The 24,674-nt window shown below is 43.7% G+C and overlaps 5 protein-coding genes across 5 annotated transcripts; all 5 read right to left on the bottom strand.

The window, feature by feature from the left end:
- Positions 1-301: 301 nt before the first annotated feature.
- Positions 302-3,492, bottom strand: Bfra_001933 (putative dna ligase 4 protein; the record flags this gene model as incomplete). Its single annotated transcript, XM_037332358.1, has 3 exons — positions 302-2,620; positions 2,670-3,321; positions 3,383-3,492. 3 exons carry the CDS (start codon positions 3,490-3,492, stop codon positions 302-304), a joined length of 3,081 nt encoding a protein of 1,026 aa, XP_037196512.1.
- A 2,626-nt stretch (positions 3,493-6,118) lies between these two features.
- On the bottom strand, positions 6,119-8,757 carry Bfra_001932 (putative increased rdna silencing protein 4 protein; the record flags this gene model as incomplete). The annotated part of the gene is made up of 2 exons (XM_037332357.1): positions 6,119-8,262; positions 8,349-8,757. The coding sequence occupies 2 exons, from the start codon at positions 8,755-8,757 to the stop codon at positions 6,119-6,121; spliced, it is 2,553 nt and encodes an 850-aa protein (XP_037196511.1).
- A 2,446-nt stretch (positions 8,758-11,203) lies between these two features.
- On the bottom strand, positions 11,204-12,673 carry Bfra_001931 (uncharacterized protein; the record flags this gene model as incomplete). The annotated part of the gene is made up of 1 exon (XM_037332356.1): positions 11,204-12,673. The coding sequence occupies one exon, from the start codon at positions 12,671-12,673 to the stop codon at positions 11,204-11,206; it is 1,470 nt and encodes a 489-aa protein (XP_037196510.1).
- Positions 12,674-17,570: 4,897 nt separating this feature from the next.
- Positions 17,571-18,074, bottom strand: Bfra_001930 (uncharacterized protein; the record flags this gene model as incomplete). The annotated part of the gene is made up of 2 exons (XM_037332355.1): positions 17,571-17,876; positions 17,934-18,074. 2 exons carry the CDS (start codon positions 18,072-18,074, stop codon positions 17,571-17,573), a joined length of 447 nt encoding a protein of 148 aa, XP_037196509.1.
- Positions 18,075-21,583: 3,509 nt separating this feature from the next.
- On the bottom strand, positions 21,584-23,780 carry Bfra_001929 (putative dfdf domain-containing protein; the record flags this gene model as incomplete). The annotated part of the gene is made up of 2 exons (XM_037332354.1): positions 21,584-23,598; positions 23,663-23,780. The coding sequence occupies 2 exons, from the start codon at positions 23,778-23,780 to the stop codon at positions 21,584-21,586; spliced, it is 2,133 nt and encodes a 710-aa protein (XP_037196508.1).
- Between the last annotated feature and the right edge of the window lie 894 nt (positions 23,781-24,674).

The raw sequence follows: 24,674 nt of genomic DNA, 5'->3' as shown, positions 1-24,674 counted from the left end.
TAATGCTCCGTATAGATGAGATATGCGATTCGGTGGGTACGAAAAATATTACTGTATGTTAATACTGAGGTAGCTTCAGTGGTACTATTTTGTCGATTTCAAATTTCAATGGAATGGGATGTATGAATTTTCTGATGTGTTCATAATTTTCATTATAGTTCAATAACCAAATACTCAGCAATGCAAGACCCCCTATGAGCCTTTCCCGAATCCGGATACCGGTATCTCATCGAATTTCCCAACTCCAGATGTGTAACCCCCTCAAAAATTCAACGAACCCCTGATTTATTTTACAGCCCGCTTAAACAAGATACGGAGCCTCCTCCACTTTCTTCTCATTTTTCCACGAATCGCGGATCCATCTCCAGCTCAGAAGATACGGTGAACATGCGCCGAGTTCCTTTTTGATTTCCTTCAGTCGCTCTTGTTTGTCGTCCGAGAAGAAGATATGCGTAACGCCTTCTTCCCTCGCTTTTCTTTTAATATCGATATCGATCTCATCTCCCTCCACAATCTTCCCACTCGCGATCCGGAAATGTTCAAACTCGATCCGCACATTCAGATCCATGTCGAACGTCATTAATTCCCCGACTACAAAAATCGCCTTGCAGCCCCAAAACATACTCCCCTTGAATTCCGTCATATCCACGCCTTGCTTCACCAGCATGTCCTGCAGATATTTCGTGAGGGTTTTGTCTTCAAGTCTAGCCATGTTTTCTATAATTCCTTTGTATTCCAAAGGTCCCACGTCCCGGTAATATGGATCGCCATGTTCATCTGAGTTTGCTTCGATCTCTTCTTTGTCTTCGTCCCTGCAATATAGCATGTGGATCATCTCGAATGGCATTATAAATCTAGATGTTCTCCCCTGTGCAGCATCTGATTCTCTTTGCTCAATGGCGTGTAGTACCCATTGCGGTTTAACGATACTGGTTTTCTTGGTGTTCATGAGGGCGGCGACTTTAACCACGCGTTTATCGGCTATGACGATTATATCTTCTTTAGCGGTAGGAGATTGAAAAATGTTTCCTCCATTTTCCTTGATGGTTTTTTCGACTTCCACCTTGGATTTCTTAGAAGGATGAATCATCTCGCTTAACACGCAAAAGTTGAGTCCCTTAAATACATCCGTGTTTGGTCTCGCATATTCTGTCTTTCCAACATTTTCTGTGCCAGCGATAATATGCTCTCTCTTGACTCGCTTCGAACCTTTTTTCTTCTTATCGACTTTAAATTCGTCTTCTTTCCCCTCCTCAACTTTGGCTTTTAGTTCCATGAATTCTTCAATCGAAAGTGCACTCTTCCAATCTTTATCTGGACGCAATCGTTTGAAACGCGGAAATCTTAATGTGTAATTTGTGCGGAATGAGTCGGATATGCCTACTGATGCAGCCTTGACTTCTACAACGATTGAATCGTCTGCTTTGATCCATACATCTGGTCGTTCTTTCTCTTGATGAGAGCCGGCCAGTTCTATGAATTCTGTAGGTGGGGATTTAATGTCCCATTTATGCCATTTTCCGTCGGTTTGATGACGGATAGCGGCATAGTCGTCTGCATTAAATCCACCGCCTACTTTGAAGAAAGAAAAACATTTCATGGGGTTTGCTCCTATCCTGTGATTTAGTTTTCGTTTGTCAATCGGAAAAATGGGGGCAATCATACCAGTTTTGATTTGTTTCTCGTTAACACGTAAACCGCATAAGAATGACGATAAATTTCCTCCTCGATGACCTGATCCGTAATACCCACCAATAATGATGCAATCCAAAGATTCTCCAAATCCAGTCATATATTCAGGTTTAACTTTCATCCAATCATCATTTCGACTGTTCAGTCTATACATTGATCGTGGATTCTTCAACACCAGTCCTTCAGAGCCCTCAGCCACGATTTTCCGTAAAGCAGGATCAATTTCAGAAGCTGATTTGGCGGACTTGAAATCGTGTTTTTCAATTCGTCCTTCAACATTGTGAACCGCTGCCTCCAACGCGTTCCGTCTATCCCTCAAAGTGTGTTTCGTGATATTATCGCCATTCAGGTATAAGCAGTCAAAGACTTTGAATACTGGCCTAGCAGCTGTGGCCGAGAATGGATCTTTTCCTCCTGATATCGCGGCTGTCTTCAGAGTACCAAATGCCACTATCTTATTCGTAATTGGATCCCATGTGATCATCTCGCCATCCAATATAATACTAGTTACTCTTGGATCGAAAGCCTTTTTCATATGTCTTGTCAGTGCTGCATTGTCGTCTTCAAAACTATTTCCATAGAGGTATGTATAATCTTTGCCTTTTCGAGACCACCATGTAAAACGGCGACCTCCTGGCATATCATCGTTTTCTTCCATATGCATTTGGATTCTTTCGCCGTCTAATTTCTCTTCGATCCAAAATTCAATCTCGTTATTCTTGCCCTTGGTATCTTGAGGGCACATTTTGTCAACCATTTTATCAAATGAAGGTGCCATAAATTGTGCAAGTTGAGGTTGAAAACACGATCCCAATTCCACACCTGTCTCATCAGCTTCTAAAGTGACATTAGGATCCGTGAGTTCCCAACAAACTCTTCGGAGACTAGAAGAGACATTAAATAGCGCCTCTCCATCTGGATGCCAAAGCTATAGGAATAAATTAGAGATATCACAGAAACATCCGGCATCGACTTACATTAAGAAACGTCTTTTCCGAAGCCCCAATCTTCATCTGCCGAAGAATCATTCGAATCAACCATACCAACTCAGCCGGATTCATCCGCTGATAAAATTCTCGAAAAATAGGCAATTGATTTTCTTCTTTTTGGGCCAAAGCAAGTTTATCAAGCATCTCATTAACTTCCCCAATACTCATATTTCCAACCTTCTGTCTCATGGGTCTTTTCGATAAAACCTCATAACACCTACCCGGAAAATCCCCCGAATTGGCACTCGGGGGACCTCGCGCCGGAAGCTTCCAATTCATAAGATTATACCCATCATCCGAATCTTTAGACAGATTCAAAAGCTTGATGATGAGTTTTGCAACCGAAGCTTCTTTTAATCCATACATAGCTCTATCGCGATCTTTTTCCGGGATGATCAAGCGTAAAGCAGGGAAGAAATCATCGCCTACTTGGTCGCGCCATCGCGACATAAATCGGATGATGATGTTCCTTCGCATTTCATTAGGAGAAAGATTGTTAGGTCCATGTGGTCCTAATTTTTTGCGTGCCGTGGCTGGACCTGGCTTTTTGTTCTTGTTGGCTTCAAGAGGATCGAAGAGTGATTGAAATAATTCATGGAACGGTAATGTTTTCCCATGATTATGAGGTCGATTTGGATATCTTGCTTTTCATTAGATTCTGATCATAACTAGATTGAATTGAATTGAATTGTTCGACTTACTTGTCGTTAAGCTCCTCTTTACTAATGGTGCTATGAGCATATTGACGTTCATCATCAGCTATAGCCTCAGCGTCAGGCCTTTTGTTTTTATTCTGTTGACTCGAAAACATGATTCATGATGTTGAAAATAATCAAATCTGAAATGATTGAAAGCTGATGCTTAAAAAGACATTTTCGATACTCAAAAGCATACGGCTGCCTAGCTAAGCGCGAAATTGACAGGCTGTCACGTGAACTTTGTCGTACTTTACGCATAGCCTTCTGTACATAAATATATAGTCCTAGCTAGGCCTTGGGTGCCAACCTGTATTCATAAAATGATTACAATACTCACTATGATCTCTATTAGAAGTGTAGTATAGCTTCTCAACTCAATATCCGTATCCGATCTTCTCAGTATGAGCTTGCAATCCACTACTTTGTCGTACACTTGATTGCAAAATTCTCTCAATGTGGTACAAAAAGATACAGGGTTGGTTTACACGTGTAGAAAGTACGTGTCGGAACTTACGAGTGAACGAGAGATCCCGGAAGACCATCTAGTGATAGAGTAAAATTGCCAATTGCTGTACTGCTTCTGAACTAAGACGTTTGCATCTGTGTTCCGAGGAGAGGGGTAGTATAGTTACGTTTAGCCTTCTGGACTAGTATTCTTAGGAAGCCAAGCTAGCCATGCACAAAATCTATGATAATCTTACATTCGAACAAATATGATCTCTAATCCAAGCTGGCATATTTCGTAAGATCAGCCATTCGTAGAAACCCTTAAGAGATTTACATTCATGATCTAAGATACCACGAAGTCGTGTATTCTCATGGACGAGATATCCATAAATCAGGCCATCTTGAGTATCAGCTTGGAAATCTCTAGCTTCCTCTCTCTCCCTGAGTATTGACTCAACGATTCAAAAGGTCTTGGTGATAAGAGATACAAATCGTGATATGGCATATTCTTCAGAAAAGGCCACGCATATGCCTTGTTATGCGGCTAGCTCATGCAAAAGCGGAGCACTGTATTGCTACGATGTTTAGAAACTTTCATTTCGCGTGTGTGAGATTGAGGAAGCAGATGGCGATCGGTCCTTCGATCAAATCGCGACGGATGTGAAAACTGGAAAGTAAGAGATGAGAGTCAAGGTGAAGTGAAATCTTTGGGATATCAAGTTTCAGGATGCCAAGAACTATATGAGGGGGTATCACATCGCAGCTATTATTTACAAGAAATAACATGATCCTGAAGCTTCTCATCGAGCTTTGGTAAATGACCTAAACTGCGTCCCAAGTGGAACAACGCGGGGATAGGAAGGTTGCCCACAGGAACAAAAACGAAACAGGGGATAGAGGGACATATGGGGGTGAATGCTGTGGGGACCTATTATTTCACGCGCTTGCTTTTGGGACATATGAAGAATGCGACGAGGGGGAGTGAGAAGGATAGTGTGAGGATAGTGTGAGGATTGTGTCGACGACGAGTTGGATCGGAGAGGGGAGGAGTCCGGAAGGGGGATTCCGCATGCAGGATTTGGAGAGGGGCGAATGTGGGAATGAGTGTGTGGATTCTGCGGTTTCGAGGGCGGCGGGGTGGATGATGGGTGTAGAGGCGGGTAAACGGTGAGGGGGAGAGAGGATTCCAAGTGTATGTTTTTCTTTTTCTCTGTTTCTGCTCCATCACATCATCTAATCCCTCCGACTCCTCTTCCTCACCAATAAACTTCCCATCCCCTCTCCACCCCAAAGTAACTCCCCCCCCCCCTTCACAGCTCATTCAAAACCCGGGCAATCTCCAAACCCAAGCCTACCGCACCCAACCACCCCTCGCCAAATTCTTCAACAACCTGCTCCTGCACCCCGCCAAACTCGGTGCTTACATTGAGCTCTTCGCCGGGCTCAGTCCTGCGCTAACCTCGCAAAACCAAAGCGCGTATATGATTCCCTGGAGCCGCATCCAGGTGCGCAATCCGCGCGAGGATATCTATACTGCGCTGGAAGAGGGGAAAGGTGGAGAGGTGCGGGGGTAGTGTGAGAGGTTGATTGGTGCTTCAATGGGCGTGTGAGGTTTTTTTCCTGGGGATTAGGGATGGATGTTTGGGAATTATAGCAATCATACTAAGAAGAATCGAGTTCTCGGATTAAGGTTCATGATTTATATCTATCTATTCACCCGGTATGATAGCAATCATTAATATACAATTAAATATTCAATGCAGCGCTCATGGCCTAAATCAGATTCAGAATTTGATTTCAATCCACACCACTCACTAAGTAATAAGCATCTATCAATGTCGCTATGTACATATATAAATGTATACTACTGATTCATTAATCGCTACGGAGGTATCAAGCTTAATCCAATAATCCAATCCCATTCAATCCCATTCAATCTAATCCCACACAGCACAACATTATACAACACAACCTCATCTTTCCACCCATATAATACATCAATCTAACCTAATGCAACATCCAAGTCCATTCTAATCCCTCTATCTATGTACACCCCCTCTTTGCGCGAGCGAGCTCTTCTTAGAATTTCTAACCCTCTCCTACCTTACTCTTACTCTATTAACCTTCAGGGACGTTCCCTATTATCTAGTTTCCTGGATACCTACAAGCAAGTATATATCTCATGCTCATGCTCATGCTCAAGTGACTCAATGCAATGCAATCCATCTTTTATCCAACCCATCAATCAATCAGTCAACCAAACAAACAAACAAACAATCCCAACCCACCCCATCACGACGCACTCGCCCAAATACTATGATTAACCCTCGCAGGCAACTTCCTCCCCTTCAACCTCTGATCAATAAGCCACAAACCCACCACAAACTCATCTCTCTCCAACCTGCCATATCGCTTTTCTTTATTACGTCCCCAGTATCCCTTTCCATGGACCAACTCCCAAACCTCCTCCAACACATCTCCACCCAATCTACTCCTCTCCCACAGATCCTTCACCACCAATCCCGGCACCGTATCCGCCGCGCCTTCAATTTCCACCATTTCTCCACGACGATCCATCGTGTAGGGAAAAAGACCCTTATTACTAGCCCAGAGAGCTTCATATCTTTTTCTTTCTTTTTCCGTAATTTCATCTCTCCATCTCTTTCGATTTCCCTCATCATGTTTATTCGGATGTTTTTTGACCAAATGTTTTTTAGCCCTTCTCCTTTCCCCCTCTCCTTCTTCTTCCCTCAATTCTTTCTCCGTTTTCGGTTTCCGCATTGTAGTTTTCATGGTCGGAACTCCATTTGCTGATAAACTGCTCTGGGGAGGCGTAGGTGTTCTTGAGTGATCGGAATGGAAAAGTTTCTTGAGTCGTCGAGGGGGAGGAGGAGCTGGGGGTTGAATGACTCCAGAGGATATAGAGGGAGTGGAAGCACGTGATGAGGCAAGGTATCCGGCTACCATAGCATTGGAAAGGGTTTCGGCAGTCATGCTTGGGGCGTAAGTGGATGACTGAAGTCGTTTTTGTTCTGCTATCTTTGCACGCAAGGAGGGAGATTTGGGTTTAGGTTGAGATGATGCGGATACGAAGGAATCGTCTGAAGATCCATCATCGTCCGCATCGTTGTTGTACGATTGCCTGGATACTGGTGGTCTAGACGGTGGCGTGGGTTTAGAAGATCTACGAGGGGTTTTTGTGGTAGAAGAACGCCTTGGAGGTTGAGTGGAAGATTCCGAGGCTGGTTCGGTTCTGTCAGCTGCTGTTAATATGGGAGATTGCATTGAACGTGGCTGAGGCGCATGCATGGGAAGGTTTGTTGATTGGTCTCCCGATGCAGAAAGATTAGCAGGCGTACGTCGTGGGGGCGGTAAAGAGGGCTTTTGTGTTGATGCCTTCGAGGATGATTCAATAGATTCCGGAGTATAAGAGGACGTAGGTCGAATAGATTGTAGCGAGGGTTTTACTAACGGTTTCACAGGCGGTGGTCCATGAGAAGAAACTGGCCGGGAGAGTTTTTGTATTGAGGGTTTCGTAGAAAGATTAGGTGTTGGGCCATGAGAGGAAGCAGGGCGAGTATTGTGCATGACAGGCTTCTGCGCTGGAGGCTTCGGAGATGGTTTTGGGCCTTCGGAACTAGTAGTATGGGAGGAAACGGGTGGAGGCTGTATGTCAGATTTTGAGAGCCCAGACATTGAAGCTTGCGAAGAAGAAGGTCGTGGATGTACCACAGGCTTCAACTTCGATTTTGCTTGCTCAGAAATAGTGGCTGGCTCAGAAGCAATTCGAGGTTTTACTGAAGATTCCGAAGCATGAGAAGAAACCGGTCTGGCCAGCCCTGCCGGTTTCAAAACAGGTACAGGCGCATGGCTCGAAACCGGTCTTTTCTGATCCGGTCTATTTATCATCTCATTTCCTCTATTGCCCACAACCCCTCCTGCTTTCTTCACTCCCTTATCCGGCTGCTCCCACATCTCCACCAAATTAGACGTAGGAGGAATACTCGATAAATCCACCCTCCTATCCATACTATCAATCGAACTCGCATAACTCTGTCTTCTACTCGGCAATGGACTTGCCTGTTTCCCCATTCCCATTCCCATCCCATAATTTTGACCCGTATGATTCGGACTACTTTCCCTACTTCTCTTTGCCGCCAGATTAGCCGCCATAAATGCCGCCGAATTATTTTTCACCTTCGGACTGGTTTCCGATGTGCCCGAAAATGGGGGTAGTAAATGTCCATTCGGTCTTTGGTTTCGTTTTTGAGGGATTCTCTGTCCTCCTTGATATTCCAGTCCTCCGTTGATACTTCCTCCATCCGTTTCACTATCCCCGGTCCTTTCCCTCCCTACTTTTTGATGTCCATATATCTGCTGTCCACCCCCCGTCCCCGCATCCATCACCGAAACCTTAGACGGACTTCTCGCTCTCCCTCCTCCATTATTAGGGGACACTCCCCCTCCAACCCCCGCCTTCGTAGCAGCCGCCAATGCTCCATCCTTTCCCCCAAACCATTACCTCCCAATTGTGTTTTCCCCACAAACTTATTCGGCACCGCCGGCGTCGCTTTCCCCTTCGCATTCGAGAAAGCCAGCGCTGCACCGGTCAATGCCGCATTCTGCACTGCGCCCGTTCCTCTCCCTGTTCCCGTTTCTATCCCCGCTCCTCCTGTATTTATATTTCGAAGCGAATTTGTACTCGGATTGTGATTTATATTGATTCGCTGCGGAGAAGATGTCGTCGTACTCGAATTTGAATGCAAAGTTGAAGTCGAAGCCGATGCCGATGCTGATGCTGATGCAGAATTCCCAGGGGCAGATGTCGATGGGGTATCAGAGTGTGTATTCTGCGCACCCGTGGTTTCCGGCCGAGTAATTCTTCCCGGAGTCGTACTACCCGTCCTACCATCTAAATTCGCGTCTGCCATGGTACCAGTAACTGCGAAGTATCCTCTAATATCCTCTCCTATCATACGCAATGCAATGCTAGAATGCACCCTTCATTCGTAAAGCCCGCGACGCAAAGAATTGGTATTTCGAGATCATTGGGACGGATACTGATGCAATGGATTTCGCGGCTCAAGTTTCGTGAATGTTACAATGCGGTGATTAAGATAAATAGGTATGTAGGTAGTAACAGGCATGTAAGGTACTCGTATCGATCTCTACCATACGTATTGCAATGTTCGCAGTATAGTGGAGTCCTTTGATAATCCCGTCATAAGATCATTGCTTATGAGACATGTCCAACCGAATATTCCATCAATTCCACACGCATCAGTCAGTACCTTATAATCGATTCAAATCTTTAATCTTCCCGTGAAAAGAAGTAATAAAGTGAATCCATCAATCCTCCTCATAATCAAACAAACAATCACAGTCGCAATAAACTTTGCAAAATGCATGTATTATATTACATGACCTTATGCACCCTAATAGGAGATCTAGATATTAAACTTTCTTCCATCCACGTTTGCAGCATCCCGTCTGGCTAATTATTGGTTCCAGGTAGTAAAGCTAGGCATGGCCCGCAGCTCAGACGCATCGTGGCAGCATGCAAACATCCCCTAAGCTCAGCAACCAAGCCTAAAAATAGATTCACGATGGCAGGTTGAAAGAAATAATTCCTTCCATTCCTCACCAATCCAGCCCTATGAAGGAAAAAGGAAAAAGGAAAAAGGAGAAAGAAAAAAAGAAAACAATTTTATATCAAAACAACAACAACTCAAGATTACTTGGAAATATTCGGAATCCATCCATTTGTCAATTTTGTAATGACTTTATAATAAATAATTAGGGAATATTTGATTGGTTATTAAGTTCAATCTGATATACATCTCACCTAATCTTCTTCTATATACGACTAGTTTATATATTTGATTATGTATCCATGATTTGACATAGATGAAGCATTTCATCAGATACAACATCTCCAAATACCAAGAATGATTCTTGTTTCAAGCCTTAAGGCCGGTTACAATCAAATGGATTTCTGGAACAATAATATCACTTCGACTGTACTTTTCTTTGTACGTGCATCCATCCATCCATTCATTCATTCATTCCTTCAATCACAACGATTCTCATAATTGAGCAAGCATGATTATCACGAAAACACCCAAGAAGGGTTGTTTGTATCTTTGATCTCTCTTCATATTCTTATATTCTATTTCCTCCCATTCCACCGGGGTAGGTATCGGAAAATTTCCAGCCAGTATAATGACAACCTCGTCCCAATGCCCTAACCATCCATCCACCCATCCATCCATCCATCCTTCATCTGAAACCCCAATCCATATATAACTCCAACATAAAGAAAAGTAATAAAACAACCCAGGTCGTACTGGACAAGCCGTTTATAAAGAAAAACTCCTTTAAACCGCTCACTCGCTATCGTTGTCGCTATCGCAGCCCAATGTATGAAAAGTTCAAATCCCAAACTCCTCCAATGTATTCATAAAATAATCAATCGTCAAATGAAATTTATTCATCCGCCACCGCTAATTAACACTCGCATTTGTATTTCGTAATTGGTATGCAGAACCACGCCTTCGGACCCTAGGTGCATAACAAGTTTCATTCTCGCATGTGGTATGAGATAATAGCGGTGGATCCTTGTCTTTTGGACCTGCATTTCCGCCCGCACAACTGGATTTCGAGAATTCCCATCTCCTCATCACTAGGGTTGTTAACCTGTCCAAAGAATCATCAGACCACTCCGATTTTACCCGCCATCTCAATACCATTTTTTCTTCCTTTTTGTAAAAGATCTGCTTGAACCTGGCTTTCTTCACGATGCCATGTCATACCGGTACTGGAGAATCTTCAACTCCAGTCCATACACACGACACCCGACAGCCCCCCCAGTCTAGGGAAGTTTCAAACCAAAAGCTGCCATTCGATTGTTTGGCCAAATATGTAATGTAATGGGTAGAAGCCAGTCCATCACAATGCCAAGTAAAAATTTGTAGTCGGAATTCCTCTACCGACTGATAAAATTTTCAATCGAAAGCAAAACACCCAAGATTTCATGTGTCATCGTGCGAACAGCCTTTTTTCGTGCTCCAGGATAAAAGTGGATAAATTGAATAAATCGATGGGGATACGCCCACCCATAGACCGATCGGGGGAATCCGAACATGTGGGACTAGTGTGGTTCTAGAAGGTCGGAACTCGGTATATGAAAAGAGGTGTGTCCGGTATTGAAGCGTAAGTACCGCTCGAGATCCGTCCGTCGGAACCCATGAATTATTGATTTTGAACCAGTCCAGTGCCACTGAAATAATAAAGTCTTGAGAAGCTAAATCCTGTCGAAGAAAGTATCGCATTAATTGTGCCAGGTAGATGTGCGATAATATGAATATCTAGTTCTGTTTAATAAGTAATTGCAGTCCATCGAAGAGGAACTCCATCGTTTCCAATTTCGTAAGGTCTGCTGGATGCTTGTCTGGGTGGTAGAGCCCATCTTGCTCTCCCTGGTTTGCGGTCGTCTAGCTTCCCATTTTTTCGCATGGCCATTTCCATAACTGCAATTCGAATGAAATCACTGTTCTCCCTCATGTCGCGTTGACGTGCAACTGGGCCGGTCGCGACCTCGGCAAAGGCTTCCTCGGAATTTCCTTGTCTGCGTCTATTGAGTCCGGCTGGTGGAGTATCTTTTGATGACTTGGAAACCTTGTATGTTTGCATTTGAATAGATGCTGTGCATTGTGTAGCACTCATTGTTTGGGTAAGAGATGTTGGCACATGAGCATCCGTGGGAGCATTTGTTGTGGGGTTGAGATACCGACGTAGTGCTGGAGTAGGTGCATCAACCAGCAAAGGTGGCATCCTTTCATCCGTAAATGGGACCTTCGGGTCAATTGACATGATAGATCTTGTAAGAAAATCGTCAGGCGTGATCATAGGTGTTGTGAGACTCGAAAACGATTTTGCCGCAGACCTTAAAGCACGCAGTGATGCAGTTAAGTTTGATTTAAACGCGGACTTGCGGCGTGGAGGTTCGGCGCCGGTGGTATTTGGTTGATCCTTGGGTAAATCGGATGGTCTCTGAAAGACTCTAAAGTCAAGCTCTTCGACATCGACATCTGACAAAGGATGGTCGTGCAGAGTATCCTCGCCCGCAAATGTTGGTTGATACCTCCTGGTTGGTAGAGACCTTCTCCCTCTCGAACTCGGTGTCAATACTGAACCTGGTGGAGTTGATGCATCACTAAGGGAAGCATCGTCCAAAGATGGTACAGACTCGCTCGATGTAGTCCTACTTGACATGACTGATCCCGGACCATTCTCCGAACTGTAACAATCGGTCGAATCGGTTTCTTCTGGAGGACTCAACAATAATTCCATGGGACTCATACCAAATGTTATACTAAGTTCTTTCTCCGATACAGCAGTGTGTTTTAATATAGCATCTACTGTCAATCTTTGTCTCGATGTACCATGTGTGCGGGCATTCCGATTTGATCTGGGAGGCGGAATGGCTGTGATCGCCAATAAGGCAGCGACCGAAGGAGGAATAGCATCTGGCGAATGGGCATCGTAAGGGCGACGACTCGATCGCACAGAGTGATTTTTGGTAGTTTGACGGCGATCCTTCCTTGGCTCAAATCCTAAACCATTTTTGAAACTATCGTGGTGACTTCTTGTCGGAATTACCACTGGCGAAGAGGTAAAAGTGGTCGTAACCTCAGTAGCGAAAGTTGACGTTGGCATGATATCTGAGGTTTGTTCATAACTGATTTTTGAATTTGATTTGGTAGAAGAAGAAGCTGAAGTTGAAGTTGAAGTCGAAGGTTTCGATTTCGGCTTTTGTGTTGTGAATAATGAGAATGAGGTAGGCATCTTGTTGCTCGCGTGCCCTGAGAGTTACCGCATAAACCAGTTGTGTGTATTTATTACTTGATAGAAACCAAATCTGTCGGGGCTTTGAATAATACCTTCAACGGGATTCGTTCTTGGAAAAGTAGAAAGGATTTTGAATAGAAAACAATTTATAAAATCTTATCGGAAGAGATATCGAGTTGTTTTGCATAATTTCCCAGTGGATAATACTGAAAGCCAATGATCGCAGCACTCGGAGTGTACAGTGATTCAAGAGCTTATCATGATATGATTGTCGGATAACGGTAGGATGTGGATGTTGGTATGATAACACCCAAGGAAGTGTTACTACGATGTAGTAGTTATATGGTCGACTTGATGTAAGTAGGAGTGTATTGCATTCAACCTTTTAATTTGCCAAAGGTGTGTTGAGAGTGTATTGAGATGACAGCAGGGGAGAATGAGAAGGAGGTAGGAAGAGGAATGTAGCAGTGTTTATTAAGCACAAATCAATCGAGAGCGAGTTCAGCTGATTTGGAGTGAATCACTAGGTACTCGGGTAGGTACTTTAAAATGAAGGCTAAGATACCGGTAGGTCGTAAGTTCGTAACTTTGGAAGAATGACTTTTGAGGAAGGGGCCGATAGCCTTATTAAAAGATAAGCTAGGAAGGAGAGAAGGCAGGAAGAGAAGGGAGGAGTAGATAAGCGATGATAATAACGATGATGATGAATCTACTGGTACTTGGTACTTGGTACTTGGCTACTTTTAGATTCGTGGTAATAAGTGGGAAATAGATTTGACTTGACTGACTGTTTGACCGAGACTGAGACTGAGACTGACTTGACTGACTGATTGATTGATTGATTGACTGACTGACTAACTGACGGAATGGAGACTTTATTGACAATTGGTATCAGCTCTAAGAGGGAGGGAAACCTGGAGTAATAAACTATCTTCTTGTGTTTACTATCTAATGGTCACTAGTATGCAGATCGGATAAGCTTTTGGGCATTGAGAAACCATCAAGTGCAAAAGTACGTCAATTGTTGTCAATGGATCTACCCAATTCAAGGCTTGGAATCAATCAGAGCTAAGAAGATTGGACAGAACAGATTAGATTAGAAAGTTAAATCATGGAAATGCATATCTCGGTACTCGAGTAAGAGCTCTGCTTTCCTTTTCCTCATGGCTTCTCCAATAATGATAAAGGGAGAGGAAGGAAAAAGGAAGGGAAGCACTATCTCATGTGTTTGTCTGTTTGTATTCGAAGCAATGAATTATCAACACATGGCTGGGTTGGGCTGTGCTGTGCTGTGCTGTGCTGTATTGTATTGTACTTGCTTACTTACTCATTCACTTACTTAACTCACTTACTGTAATTGATTCTCTTCCGTATCACATATAATCATTCGGATGATGTGCAAAAGCGACCCTGATCCATTCTTTTTCAACCCATCGTTTCCATGCATCCTTGAACGCCTTGAGGAACGTCCTTCGAGAAGGCTTACGAAGGGACTGTAGCTTATTACTTGGCCAGGGTGAGGTGACAGGATGATGATGTTGTTTATTTTGGTATGTGGAGAATCAAGAGAATATCTGCATCAGCTGGATCTGTATCCGTCACAGCCCATTCACAAGTCACACACTTCTTTTTCCTAATATGGTGATTTTTCTCCAACGGTTATGGAGTACTGTGTCTGCCAATTTATTATACTTTCCTACATTCGCCTAAGAATTTATCAGCATCATCATTATATCATTCAGGATCACATGATTGATTATATCATTGTCTTCCCTTGCGTGCGTGTCGTTGTCGAGTGGTTCGTCTTATACTGTAATGAAACAACCTCACGACCTTCTCTTTGGAGAATCTTCTTCTTCTTTGGCGCAGCTCGTCCTTTCAGAGAAATAAAAGTTACGTTATGTACTGCAGTACCTGCCTAAGTATGTACTTCGTCTGTACTTCGTACTTCACGTGTTACCTACTTCCTCGCTACTCCTATACATAAGGGACGCACTACTAGCTATGTGATACTAACTGCATCGTTATTATTCATGAACTTGACCGGAAGTCCGGATCCACAACTTGGAGGTGGATGTGCGTGCATATGGATATGAATCTCAATCTATTCAATCTCAATCAAATCTCGGCCGGTAACCACTTTGGAGGTGTTCATTCATCCTGTTGCATCTGTGCTCGTACCAAGCCATTTGTTGTCCTATCAGTTGATTTCTCATTACTGTCCTACTGTACAGAATACGCAGAAAGAGAAGGAGTCAATCCCGCCCTATATCCACCTTCCTGTTGTATGAGCTGAAGTGAAATTGAATGCTGTGTGCCCTCAACAACTAAATTGCCGGATGGATACCTACCTAGGAACATCATGTACATTGATACATTGGTGTATTGGTAACTGACATTGGTGCATCTTGGGTTCTTGGGTTCTTGGGCGTTTTGCAATTTTTTTTGTTCAATGTGGTCCTGTGGGTCATGAAATCCTTCATGCTTCCTGGAAATGTCTTTTATCTGCATTTTGATTGTTTCCTTCCCTATCACGAGAAAACTCTTTGGCCACGTCAGTCAACTGATCCGCTATGTTGATTTTTTTCTGATCTTTTATTTGTTTCATCAATTTCATGGTTAGGTTGTCGCGCCTGTTGGGCGTAGAGTTTTTTTACTGCACGAAATAATTACCCGAAATTGAAATTCAACCAAAGGTCAATCAATGATTTCCGGCCGAGGTCCTTTTTTTCGTGACAGGTTTTTTTTCTTCTTCAAATTTGCTGGATATGGTCTGATTTTGAAAAAGACATCTTTCCTTGCCCTTGTTTGCATTTGATTACTTGATTTGAAATTTTCAAGCAGCTTCCAAAGTTTTGCAGTTACATGATTAAGTCGTAGTTAAGAAAGTCATAACCCTTGTAGTACCAAGGATAAAGATGCTGATTTTCCGGCATCCTGTACGGGGAAACTTTAGATTCTCCACATCTCACACAAATTCGACTAAGGATAGCCTCACAACTCACAAGTACAATCCTGTCGCATGCTTTTCATTTCCTTCACGATACAAACCCACAAAACCACAAACATGCAAAAACCAAGGGTCTTTTGAAAAAGGCTTAAGTTGGGATCAGCAGAGCTCTCTGACTCACCTCCCCATGGATTAACCTTGAAAAGCTCAGAGCAATCAAAGGAATCAAAAATGTTCTGCTTACAACAAATTGCATGTCAGACTTTTACCTTCTTCCCCACGATATCACATTCAGCCTTTCCGTCCCAAAACGCCAAAGAGCTGAAGAGGCTCCTGCAAGTGTATGCTTAGGGAATACTGTTATCAATAAGATATGATAGGACAGAAAATGTCCAAGATGATCCACTTTCCTGGTACCAAGCAAGTTCGAACTTCCTCATTTGTTCTCGAAGAAGCATGACATTTCAAAAATTATCTTCGCATCTCGCCTCGTCGGAAATATAATGTGCAAATCGACGATCGTTACATTTCTGCCCAGGTGTGATGGTCAAGTATGCCCGGGAGAAACGTGATAGCTCATTTCCTGGGTCGCACCAGAAACCTCTCTGGTTACATTCCGCAGTCTGCATCTCCAATCTCTATACAGGATCAAGAAGGGATGGCAATTGGCAGATAAGACATTTCACGATCGTGTCGGTACTGGCATGCCAAGATTCTCGCATTGCTTATCTCGTGGATCGGCTAGGGCCAACTTAGTGCGAGAATCTGGGGTTCGAGAGGTCCTCGTGAACTGGTCGGCTTACCATTTGGGAGAATGGGGGACTGTTCGTAATGATTAGGCTGTGTGCAGGTTTGTACCACCAATCAGATTTGTGTGAAGCTCGGGGCTTGGAGCAGATGAACAACTGGTGTTGATGAATGTCCTCGTGATGATGTTTCACGTGATATGCGATGCCTTTTCGTTGAGCTCTCACGTCTTTATTCAAACGTCTTGATCCAACTTTCGATTTTGTTGATACCTAGGTGTAAAATTTTGTGGTATGTTAGATACTAGAAGAATAGTAATACCAGTCGTATAATATGTTGGCAATAATGTACCTTTCCTAAATGACCCCAACGATTCAATTTTAGCTACGTAGACTCCAATCAAAGAGCTGGAGAGTTGGAAGGCAACACATACAAGTATTAATATCCTTGCTCTTCCCTTGCTCTTCGGACGAACATATATAATCATATCTATAGAATATAGTATGAACAGAGTTTCCAACTCTTAGAAAAGCCCTCTCCGGTTCAGATTTGTCTAGATACGCAGCATTAGCCGAAAGATTTGGGAAAATGTGAAAGTAGATATTGCCATGTTTTTCCTAAGTCGGCAATTGAAGTTACTGGGAGATTCTTGGATAGGGTAGCTGGTTTTGGTTGAGAAGGCTGCTTTTTCTTCTGAGAGGGTGTAGATGCTGGTAAACAGTATTGTATCAAAGGATGTATATACTCTATACTCTATACTCTATACTCTATACTCTATACTCTACAATACCCTCTTTAAATTATCCCATCCTCTCATCTCTACGATAAACACACCCGAGTAGAATCAACCCCATATGTCACATTCACACTCGACGAAAAATCCATCAAAGGCTGCACCATATAACACCCCGTCCCCAAATCCATCGCCGTCTCAAAACCACGACTTCTCGCAATCCCCTTTAGCGTATACGTAGTACTACTATCCGCACTCCCACTATAGATACTCCACCCTGCGACATGCGCCGCGCCATTCCAACTCATGTACGCGGTTCCGTTTTAGAGAACCACAAGCTGCGGCACGGTCTTGGGCTCGCCGTGCCGTGATGCTTTTTGGGCCCGATAGGTAGCGACGTCGTTGTCGGCGCCGAAAGTGGCTTGCCATTTGAAGGCGGTTTGGTTGAAGCCTGGTCCGACTTGTCATTCGCGGAGGATGGGGAGTTGACCGTAGGACGTGAAGCGGCTGGTGGCGTTTTGCTGGTTGGGGAGGTAGTCGAAGGAGCCCCAGGAGTCGCTGAAGAGGGAGGAGAATTCGTTGTAGGTATTCGGAGAGAGGGAGTGGTACTTTTTGCTCGCAGGGAGTTCGAGATAAAACTCGCGTCCGACGGTGGGTGCGGTGTTTTGAGCATTTCCTCCGGTAGCACCGGCGTAGTCGTGGTTGCCGAAGCTAGAGAATATGATGAAGTTGTCTCCGAAATCGTGGACGCGAGTTTTGTATTGCCAGCTCTATAATTGAGACGAATTAGTAAGTGGTCAATAAGAGGTAAGTGAAACCAGACTTACAAAGATAGCTTCTTCTGGGACAGCACCAAAGTCTCCACCATAGATACCATTGCAATTCCAAACAATACCTCCACTCGATCGATCGATAGCAAAAAAACCCCCAAGTATGTCTCCCACTAACCAAAAGCTTATCCGTACCATACGGAGAAATAGAATTGATATGAACATAATCCCACGCAACGCTTTCATTAGCCGCCATGTCCGTCAACGGCAACTAGGACTCATCCAAAGGGATATGATCCAACGAGCTCCATTTCCAAATCGATTCCGAAGTCGCAATATCAATCTCGTGAATCTGCGCATCGAGGAGATACCCCCCAGCAGAACCATTCACAGAGCTCAAATCCATTTGCGTAAGATTATAAACCGTCACCGACAATGTTCCCCACGGCGTCAAGTACTGCTCACTATAATCGATATCGCAATCATGTGGAATGCTTGCTTGAATATTAATCACCAAGTTGGGACACACCACCGCAGCAGGCTCATAGTGTTTATCTAGTATCGTCAGGTTTCCATACCCGATACTAGCACTTTGACCCTCCAACACATAGCCATTCCAATCCGTCAAATAATCCGATCCATCAAGTGATTGGAACTGGATATCGGAATATTGCACCGGGCTCAACGAATCGGAATTCGGACCCTACCATACGAGATCACCCCAGCTGGACATCAAGAGGGGCACAGTGTCTTTTGTCGCATTTGTACCAGCGAAATTCACGGGGGTGAGTGCGATGGAGCCGGGCTCGAAGGTCTCGCCGTTCCAGAGGATTTCGAAAACGGGGGGTGCGCCTCAGGTGCGGTTTGATAGACGTGCCATGGCCAGTGGCGTCGTCGGTTGAGTTGTCGAAGAGAACGGATGAGCGACTGGCTGGTAGGGGGACGGGTGTAGGTTGCTGATGTGAGAGAGGCGGATAGGATGGTGAAGATGGAAATCTTGGCGAGAGATATGATGTTTGGGAGGGAGATGGGGGTGGGCTAGGAGACTTGGCGTTCTTTAGGAGTATATATGCTCTTGTGTATGTATGTGAATCGCCATGGCATTTTAGGGGTACTTGGACGCGTAAGTGGAATCTTGAATAGTTGAGAACTGGAGATGAACATACCTCCCTTACTCGATAACGGGCTTTACCCATATGCGTAGATGCTCATGCTTGGAGTCAAAACATAACATGGTATATACACATACATACATAGTGCATATTGACGACAAATAAGCCTTTCACACAAGCCCTACCTGGGAGAAACCCTCTTCCGTCCCACGATTTTCCTCACTCCCTCGAGTAATTCACACGCGTCGCAATTCATCTCAATCATTCATAACCCATTTTTCTTTTCTTCAATGTCTAAATGCTTTCGAAGTTTGCGGATTCCGTAAGGGATGTGTCGTTTTCAATATCAATATCGAGGTTTGTCTGCTTTTTTCCCTGGATCTTTACTAGCACTGACTCAAGCATCTGAATCTTATTTTTAAGCTTGATTAGCCTTTTCACAAATGGCATCACATCAACGTATAATAATGATAGTCTACAAAGAACTTTTACGCGACAGACCAATGTGTCGGGACCGAACAGCTGCTTGATTCAATGAACCATTGATGGTCGTGGACGGGGTGGACATGTGGACCCGCTAATTCTCTCGCGTACTCGTTTCGAGGAGATGTACCGTGAAGATGCCGGCAGTGAAAGCTTGTGAGACTTCGGATGCGGATGCATATCTGTTCCGCTTGTTTGTAATTCTTTTGGAGGATTAGCTTTCGGAGTTATGCTTTTCCTTTGTATGGTTCGGAGGTGTTATTTCGGGATTCAAGGCGTGATGTTGGATTGGGGCGGTAGAGGGATGAGTGGAGGCTTCGGTGGGAGGGGAAGGGAAATAAGGTTTGGGTTAAAGAGGAGGAGGTCTGGGGATTTTGGCGCAGAATTAAGGGCGTTCGGAGATGATTTGAGTTGCTTGCTCACTTTTTTTGTCTTCTTTTGCCTACATGCACAATATTTCTTGTTGTTCAGACAATATGTCTGATTCTTTCACCAGTCCAGCCTCGTAGCATCAATGAGCTACTTAATAATTTCATCCTAGATACAATTCCATATATTCCATCTCATGTTGTGTCGTCTTCCAACAATGTATATACCAAGGTCCATACGACACTCTTTTCCCAGAAAAATAAACATCGCAGTCGAATTCACATATGTAAGGTATAGAGTTTCAATACAATTCGTGAAGCATATTAAGGAATACTAAAAGATATTATATCATAAGAATACACAATGTGTTTTGAATGTTTAATACAATGCAGACAATAAACTAATGATATTGCTCAGCTTCTCCCCAATGGGAAGACACACTTACACTGCATACATCTACGAAACCAAACTGCGAGGTGTTTCGCGAGAACAGTGAATTAGATACACTCTATAGAAATCCACAAAGTACAAGGATGGCGATGGAATTTGGTATTGTATATTGGTCTCTAACAGGATTCGATCCTCGAATTCTATCGTCGAGGAGAAAAAGAAGATTGAGTGTTGGACACCGCGTACATAGCTGGAGAAATTTCCATTTTTATTCTCGGGAACCTTTGTATTGTATTATATTCGAAGCCCGGATGTAGTCATGATTCATTGAGTTATGGAATGAGAATCTTGATTTTGATGCGAATGTGAATGTGATAGGGAGAAATGAAGTATGAAGGATATGAATATGTGAACGTGAATATCAACATCTGGAATTCAATATATGAACGATACATACACATATAAATGCTAAACAGGACCTAACTCAACCCTCACACTCAAATACCAACCTTCCATATGAAACCCACAAACTCACAGCCTCATAACCTCACCATCTTATGTATCTCCCCAACAACTACCTAAACATCTAGCCCTATTCCCACATCCAAATATCCATGAATTACCTAGATACACATACCTATATACCTACCTGTATACTTATACACCCCAACATTATAGAACATACCATGTTATATCAGTAATAGTAGTAGTAATTTAGTTCACATTGAACCTAGTAAATATACTAGGTACATACATGTGCCAGAACATATGTAATACAGAATCATCTATATAGATCAACCAATCCAATCCAATCCAACCGAACCCTTCCTGCAGTCTTTTCCTTTCCATTCCTCTACGGACCTAACACCTTCGCATTACATCGCATCGCAGTCTTTGTATCGCAGAACTAATGCGTATTAAGCTCATGTACCCAAAAGCAAAACTTTCACTCCTAGTAGTCCGAAAACCAAAATGAAAGCAAAGAGAAAACCCTGTATTTCACTGATAAAAATAAAGATATTGATATTGATATTGATATCTATATCTATGTTCCCATTTCCCCTCTTCAATAATGTCATCATCTCATCTAAGAACAAGTAAGTTATTACTACCTCGTCATTTCATTTCATTCATTTCCATCTTCTCATCTTCCAAAGCCAACCAGCCAGTTAGCCAAGCAGTAAGCCAATGCCAAAAATATGCAACAAGTAGAACGCCATTGCAATGCTATTAATCCCATTCCACACCCACTCCAGAGTTTATGCTTTTGATCCCATCCTATCCCATCCACGCACACCATATAATAATTAGCCCACTGAGAAGTAAACCTCAATCTCAAACTCGATGCGAGATTCATGCAACTACCGCCCCACTCTGAAACCTCATTCCCAATACCCAACTACCCTCAAACTCCACACCCCGTCTGACTCTCGTACCAGCTTTCTTCCAAACCGCCATTCCAAGTCCAATATCCGCAACGAAAAGTTGCCATTCCCCACTCGCTTTCGCGTTTGCACTTGTAATTCCCAATCCTGATTTCTCCTCGTCACCAACTCCCTCACCCATACTCATTGCTTCTAATAAACCCTTCTTGGGTGCTCCCATTGCAACGACATATCTCGCGTGAATATATAATTTTCGTCCATCAATTACACTGACCTTCCCACTCGTGGGATCAATGCCCGTAGGAACATCAATGGCGAGAACCGATGCTTTACTTCGGTTGGCCCATTCAATAAGTTCGTAAGCTGCAGCCTGGTCACCTGTTCGTAATTCTTCGAATGACATCGTGAGGCCAAGAAGACCGTCTATGATAAGATCGATAGGTGCGCCTGAAGTTTTGATAAAATCAAGAAGTTCGGTCTTGGTAAAAACTTTACCACCGAAACTGCGGAAAACTTTTATCTGACATCTAAGCCCAACTAAAAGTTCGGAATCACGTTCAAGACCGAGGACGCAAACCACAACGTTAAGACCGTGATTTCGGAGATGTCGACCTGCTGCTACAGCTCGGAGTCCACTCTTATTGTTCCCGGCGAAGACTATAACCGTCGGAACGGTAGACTTTTTGCCTTGGGTCAAACCACGACCTCCAGTGTTCACAGCCGACAATCCAACTTCAGCAATACCACGACCTGCATTCTCAGTCATCATATCTTCAGTGAGGCCAAGTTCAGCATCTGCAATGTTTTCCAGATTAAGCATCTGAAGCGCCGAGATAGGTTCGCATCGACGATCTGAAGGAACAAGATATAACATAGGCTTTGACGGTGCGACTGAAATGTTTCGTGATGGCTGGGAGCTTGGAACAGTACTTCCTTTCCGTGAAATAGGTCTGTGGTGGTTACCTATTTTACTCTCTGGTCTTCGTGCACGAGAGTTTCTACCACTCCCTGAACCTCTCTGACTACTTATTTCTTGGATGTCGGTATCATCAGCATCGCTCTTCCAAAGTTCGGGAGCCTTTGTGGCACCGTTTGGCGTATCCAAAACGTTCTCGGTAGGATGGAGATTCTTTCCCCCGTACGTTCCTGGTTTTGCCTTGGGTAGGCGATTGTGTCCAACTAGGCGGTCTGATTCTGCTATAGCATCCTCTGCCTGCATTTGGTTGAAAACAGATTTCTTGTCAAATTTTGCCAAACTACCAGCAAAGTCAAAATCTCCCATCTCTTGCACATCGGTTGCTTCTTCGGTAGCCCATCCGTTCTCGTCCATATTCTTGTTGCCTCTTCTCTGAGACTTTTTCAAGGTTGCAAATGGTTGAAATGAAGTGACCGGTTCTAGCAAAGGAGTTTGTCTCCAACCTTTTGATCCGGGGGCATTTTTCGAAGGTCCTACGATTGGCTCCTGGAAGACACGCTCTACAGGCTTCTTTCCTTGATTCTTTCTCCTGCGAGTTCGTTGTCGTCCTGATTTGGTCAAAGCCGGCTCCACCGACAATCCAGCTAGTTCTGCATCGAGTTCTTCCAGAATCTCCGCTTCTTCATGCTCCAGCTCTGCCTGATCGTGCATTTCCTGACTTGTCAAACTATCGGGTAGGGTAGATGAATTATTCTGTTCTTTGCGCCTATTCTCACGACCAACAACAGTTCGCGCTGAACCATCGCGTTCCATCGAAGCACTCTCCAATTGAGAATGCGATTGAATCGATGCTGCAGGAGAAGCTACCGATCCCGGTCTCCTTCCCATGCTCAGAATCGCCGGATCCTCGAACTTTTTCGCAACCGACGCAGGTACAACCGCTGGCTTCTGTTGTATAACCGGAGAGGGCGGCTTGACATTTTCATTCCGAGCCTCAATCAATTCCGTAATTTCCGCCGCATTGATTGTAAACTCAGGGACATATTTGCCATTAGATGGGCATGTAACTATGAGACACTTCGCGTTAGCTAATGCAATGAATTTGTTTGCTAACGTTACGTGACCACCAACCTTCTCGTAAAGTCAAGCTTTTACCCGGTTCGATACTACTGACGATACCTCGCAATTGTGCACCAGGTGGAGAACTTAACGTCACCAACATGGTAAGCCCAATAAATTGGTTCGACATGTTGGGTTTCGTTTCTTTGGCAGTTCACCACTGGCTGAGAAGAAAGTTTCGCGATATGCAGTAAGAGATGGAGGGTGGTATAAGCGCGTAGTTTTGGGTAAATAGCTCTCAAAGGATGAAGATAGAGAGAATTATTGGTGGAATAATGATTCGAAATGGGTGAAATGGATATAAGAGAAAGTATTTTTCGTGAAACAAACTTGACAAACTTGACAGCTTTGTTAATTTTTCTTTCTGATGGTTGGGAGTTTACAAGGGTAGGTAATAGCGAGGCGCGAGGGTGAGACAAAAAAGTATATCGGGTTTTAGAGCTAGTGATAATAATCGCCGCCTCAAGATATCATCCCCGCCGCCTTATCGATAGACAAATAGGTAGCGCGGGGTGAATTTCAAGGTTTGTTAGGAAGGTCTCAGTGTAGATCCTACAAGAAGAAACAAGCTCACTGGGCAATCAATCATGTCAATATATCTAGGTACAATAAGAAAGAGCGTCATTGGCACCAAATGTATTTGAATATACTTCTGGGCGATACTTTTGGTCATGATCTTAAGAAGTACTAGATAGATATAGTGAGGTGGTGCACAGAGAGTAGGTATGTAGGTATTACAACATGAGAGACATTTTCGACATTGGACATCCTGAGCATTCTTCAAAGTATAAATATTGCATGGGTGGTAAATAGGTGATGGTGTTGATTCGGTTTGTATTAGCTGTTTTACAAGAAGTCCTTGTAATTTGTTCATAAGTAAATTTAATACACATGAAGATGAAGGGTATAACTCGTACTCGTCTTTTCATCCCATACTTAACAATGGCGCCGTGCAAAGTCAATCCCATCTTTGCGGGTTTAGTACCTATTCATAGATCGCCTACCATATAACCTTCACAGCCCA

Source organism: Botrytis fragariae (assembly GCF_013461495.1).
Source record: "Botrytis fragariae strain BVB16 chromosome Unknown tig00000006, whole genome shotgun sequence".
Classification (NCBI taxonomy): Eukaryota; Fungi; Ascomycota; class Leotiomycetes; order Helotiales; family Sclerotiniaceae; genus Botrytis; species Botrytis fragariae.
Note: the sequence above shows the minus strand (reverse complement) of the source record. Positions and strands in the feature narration are given on the sequence as shown.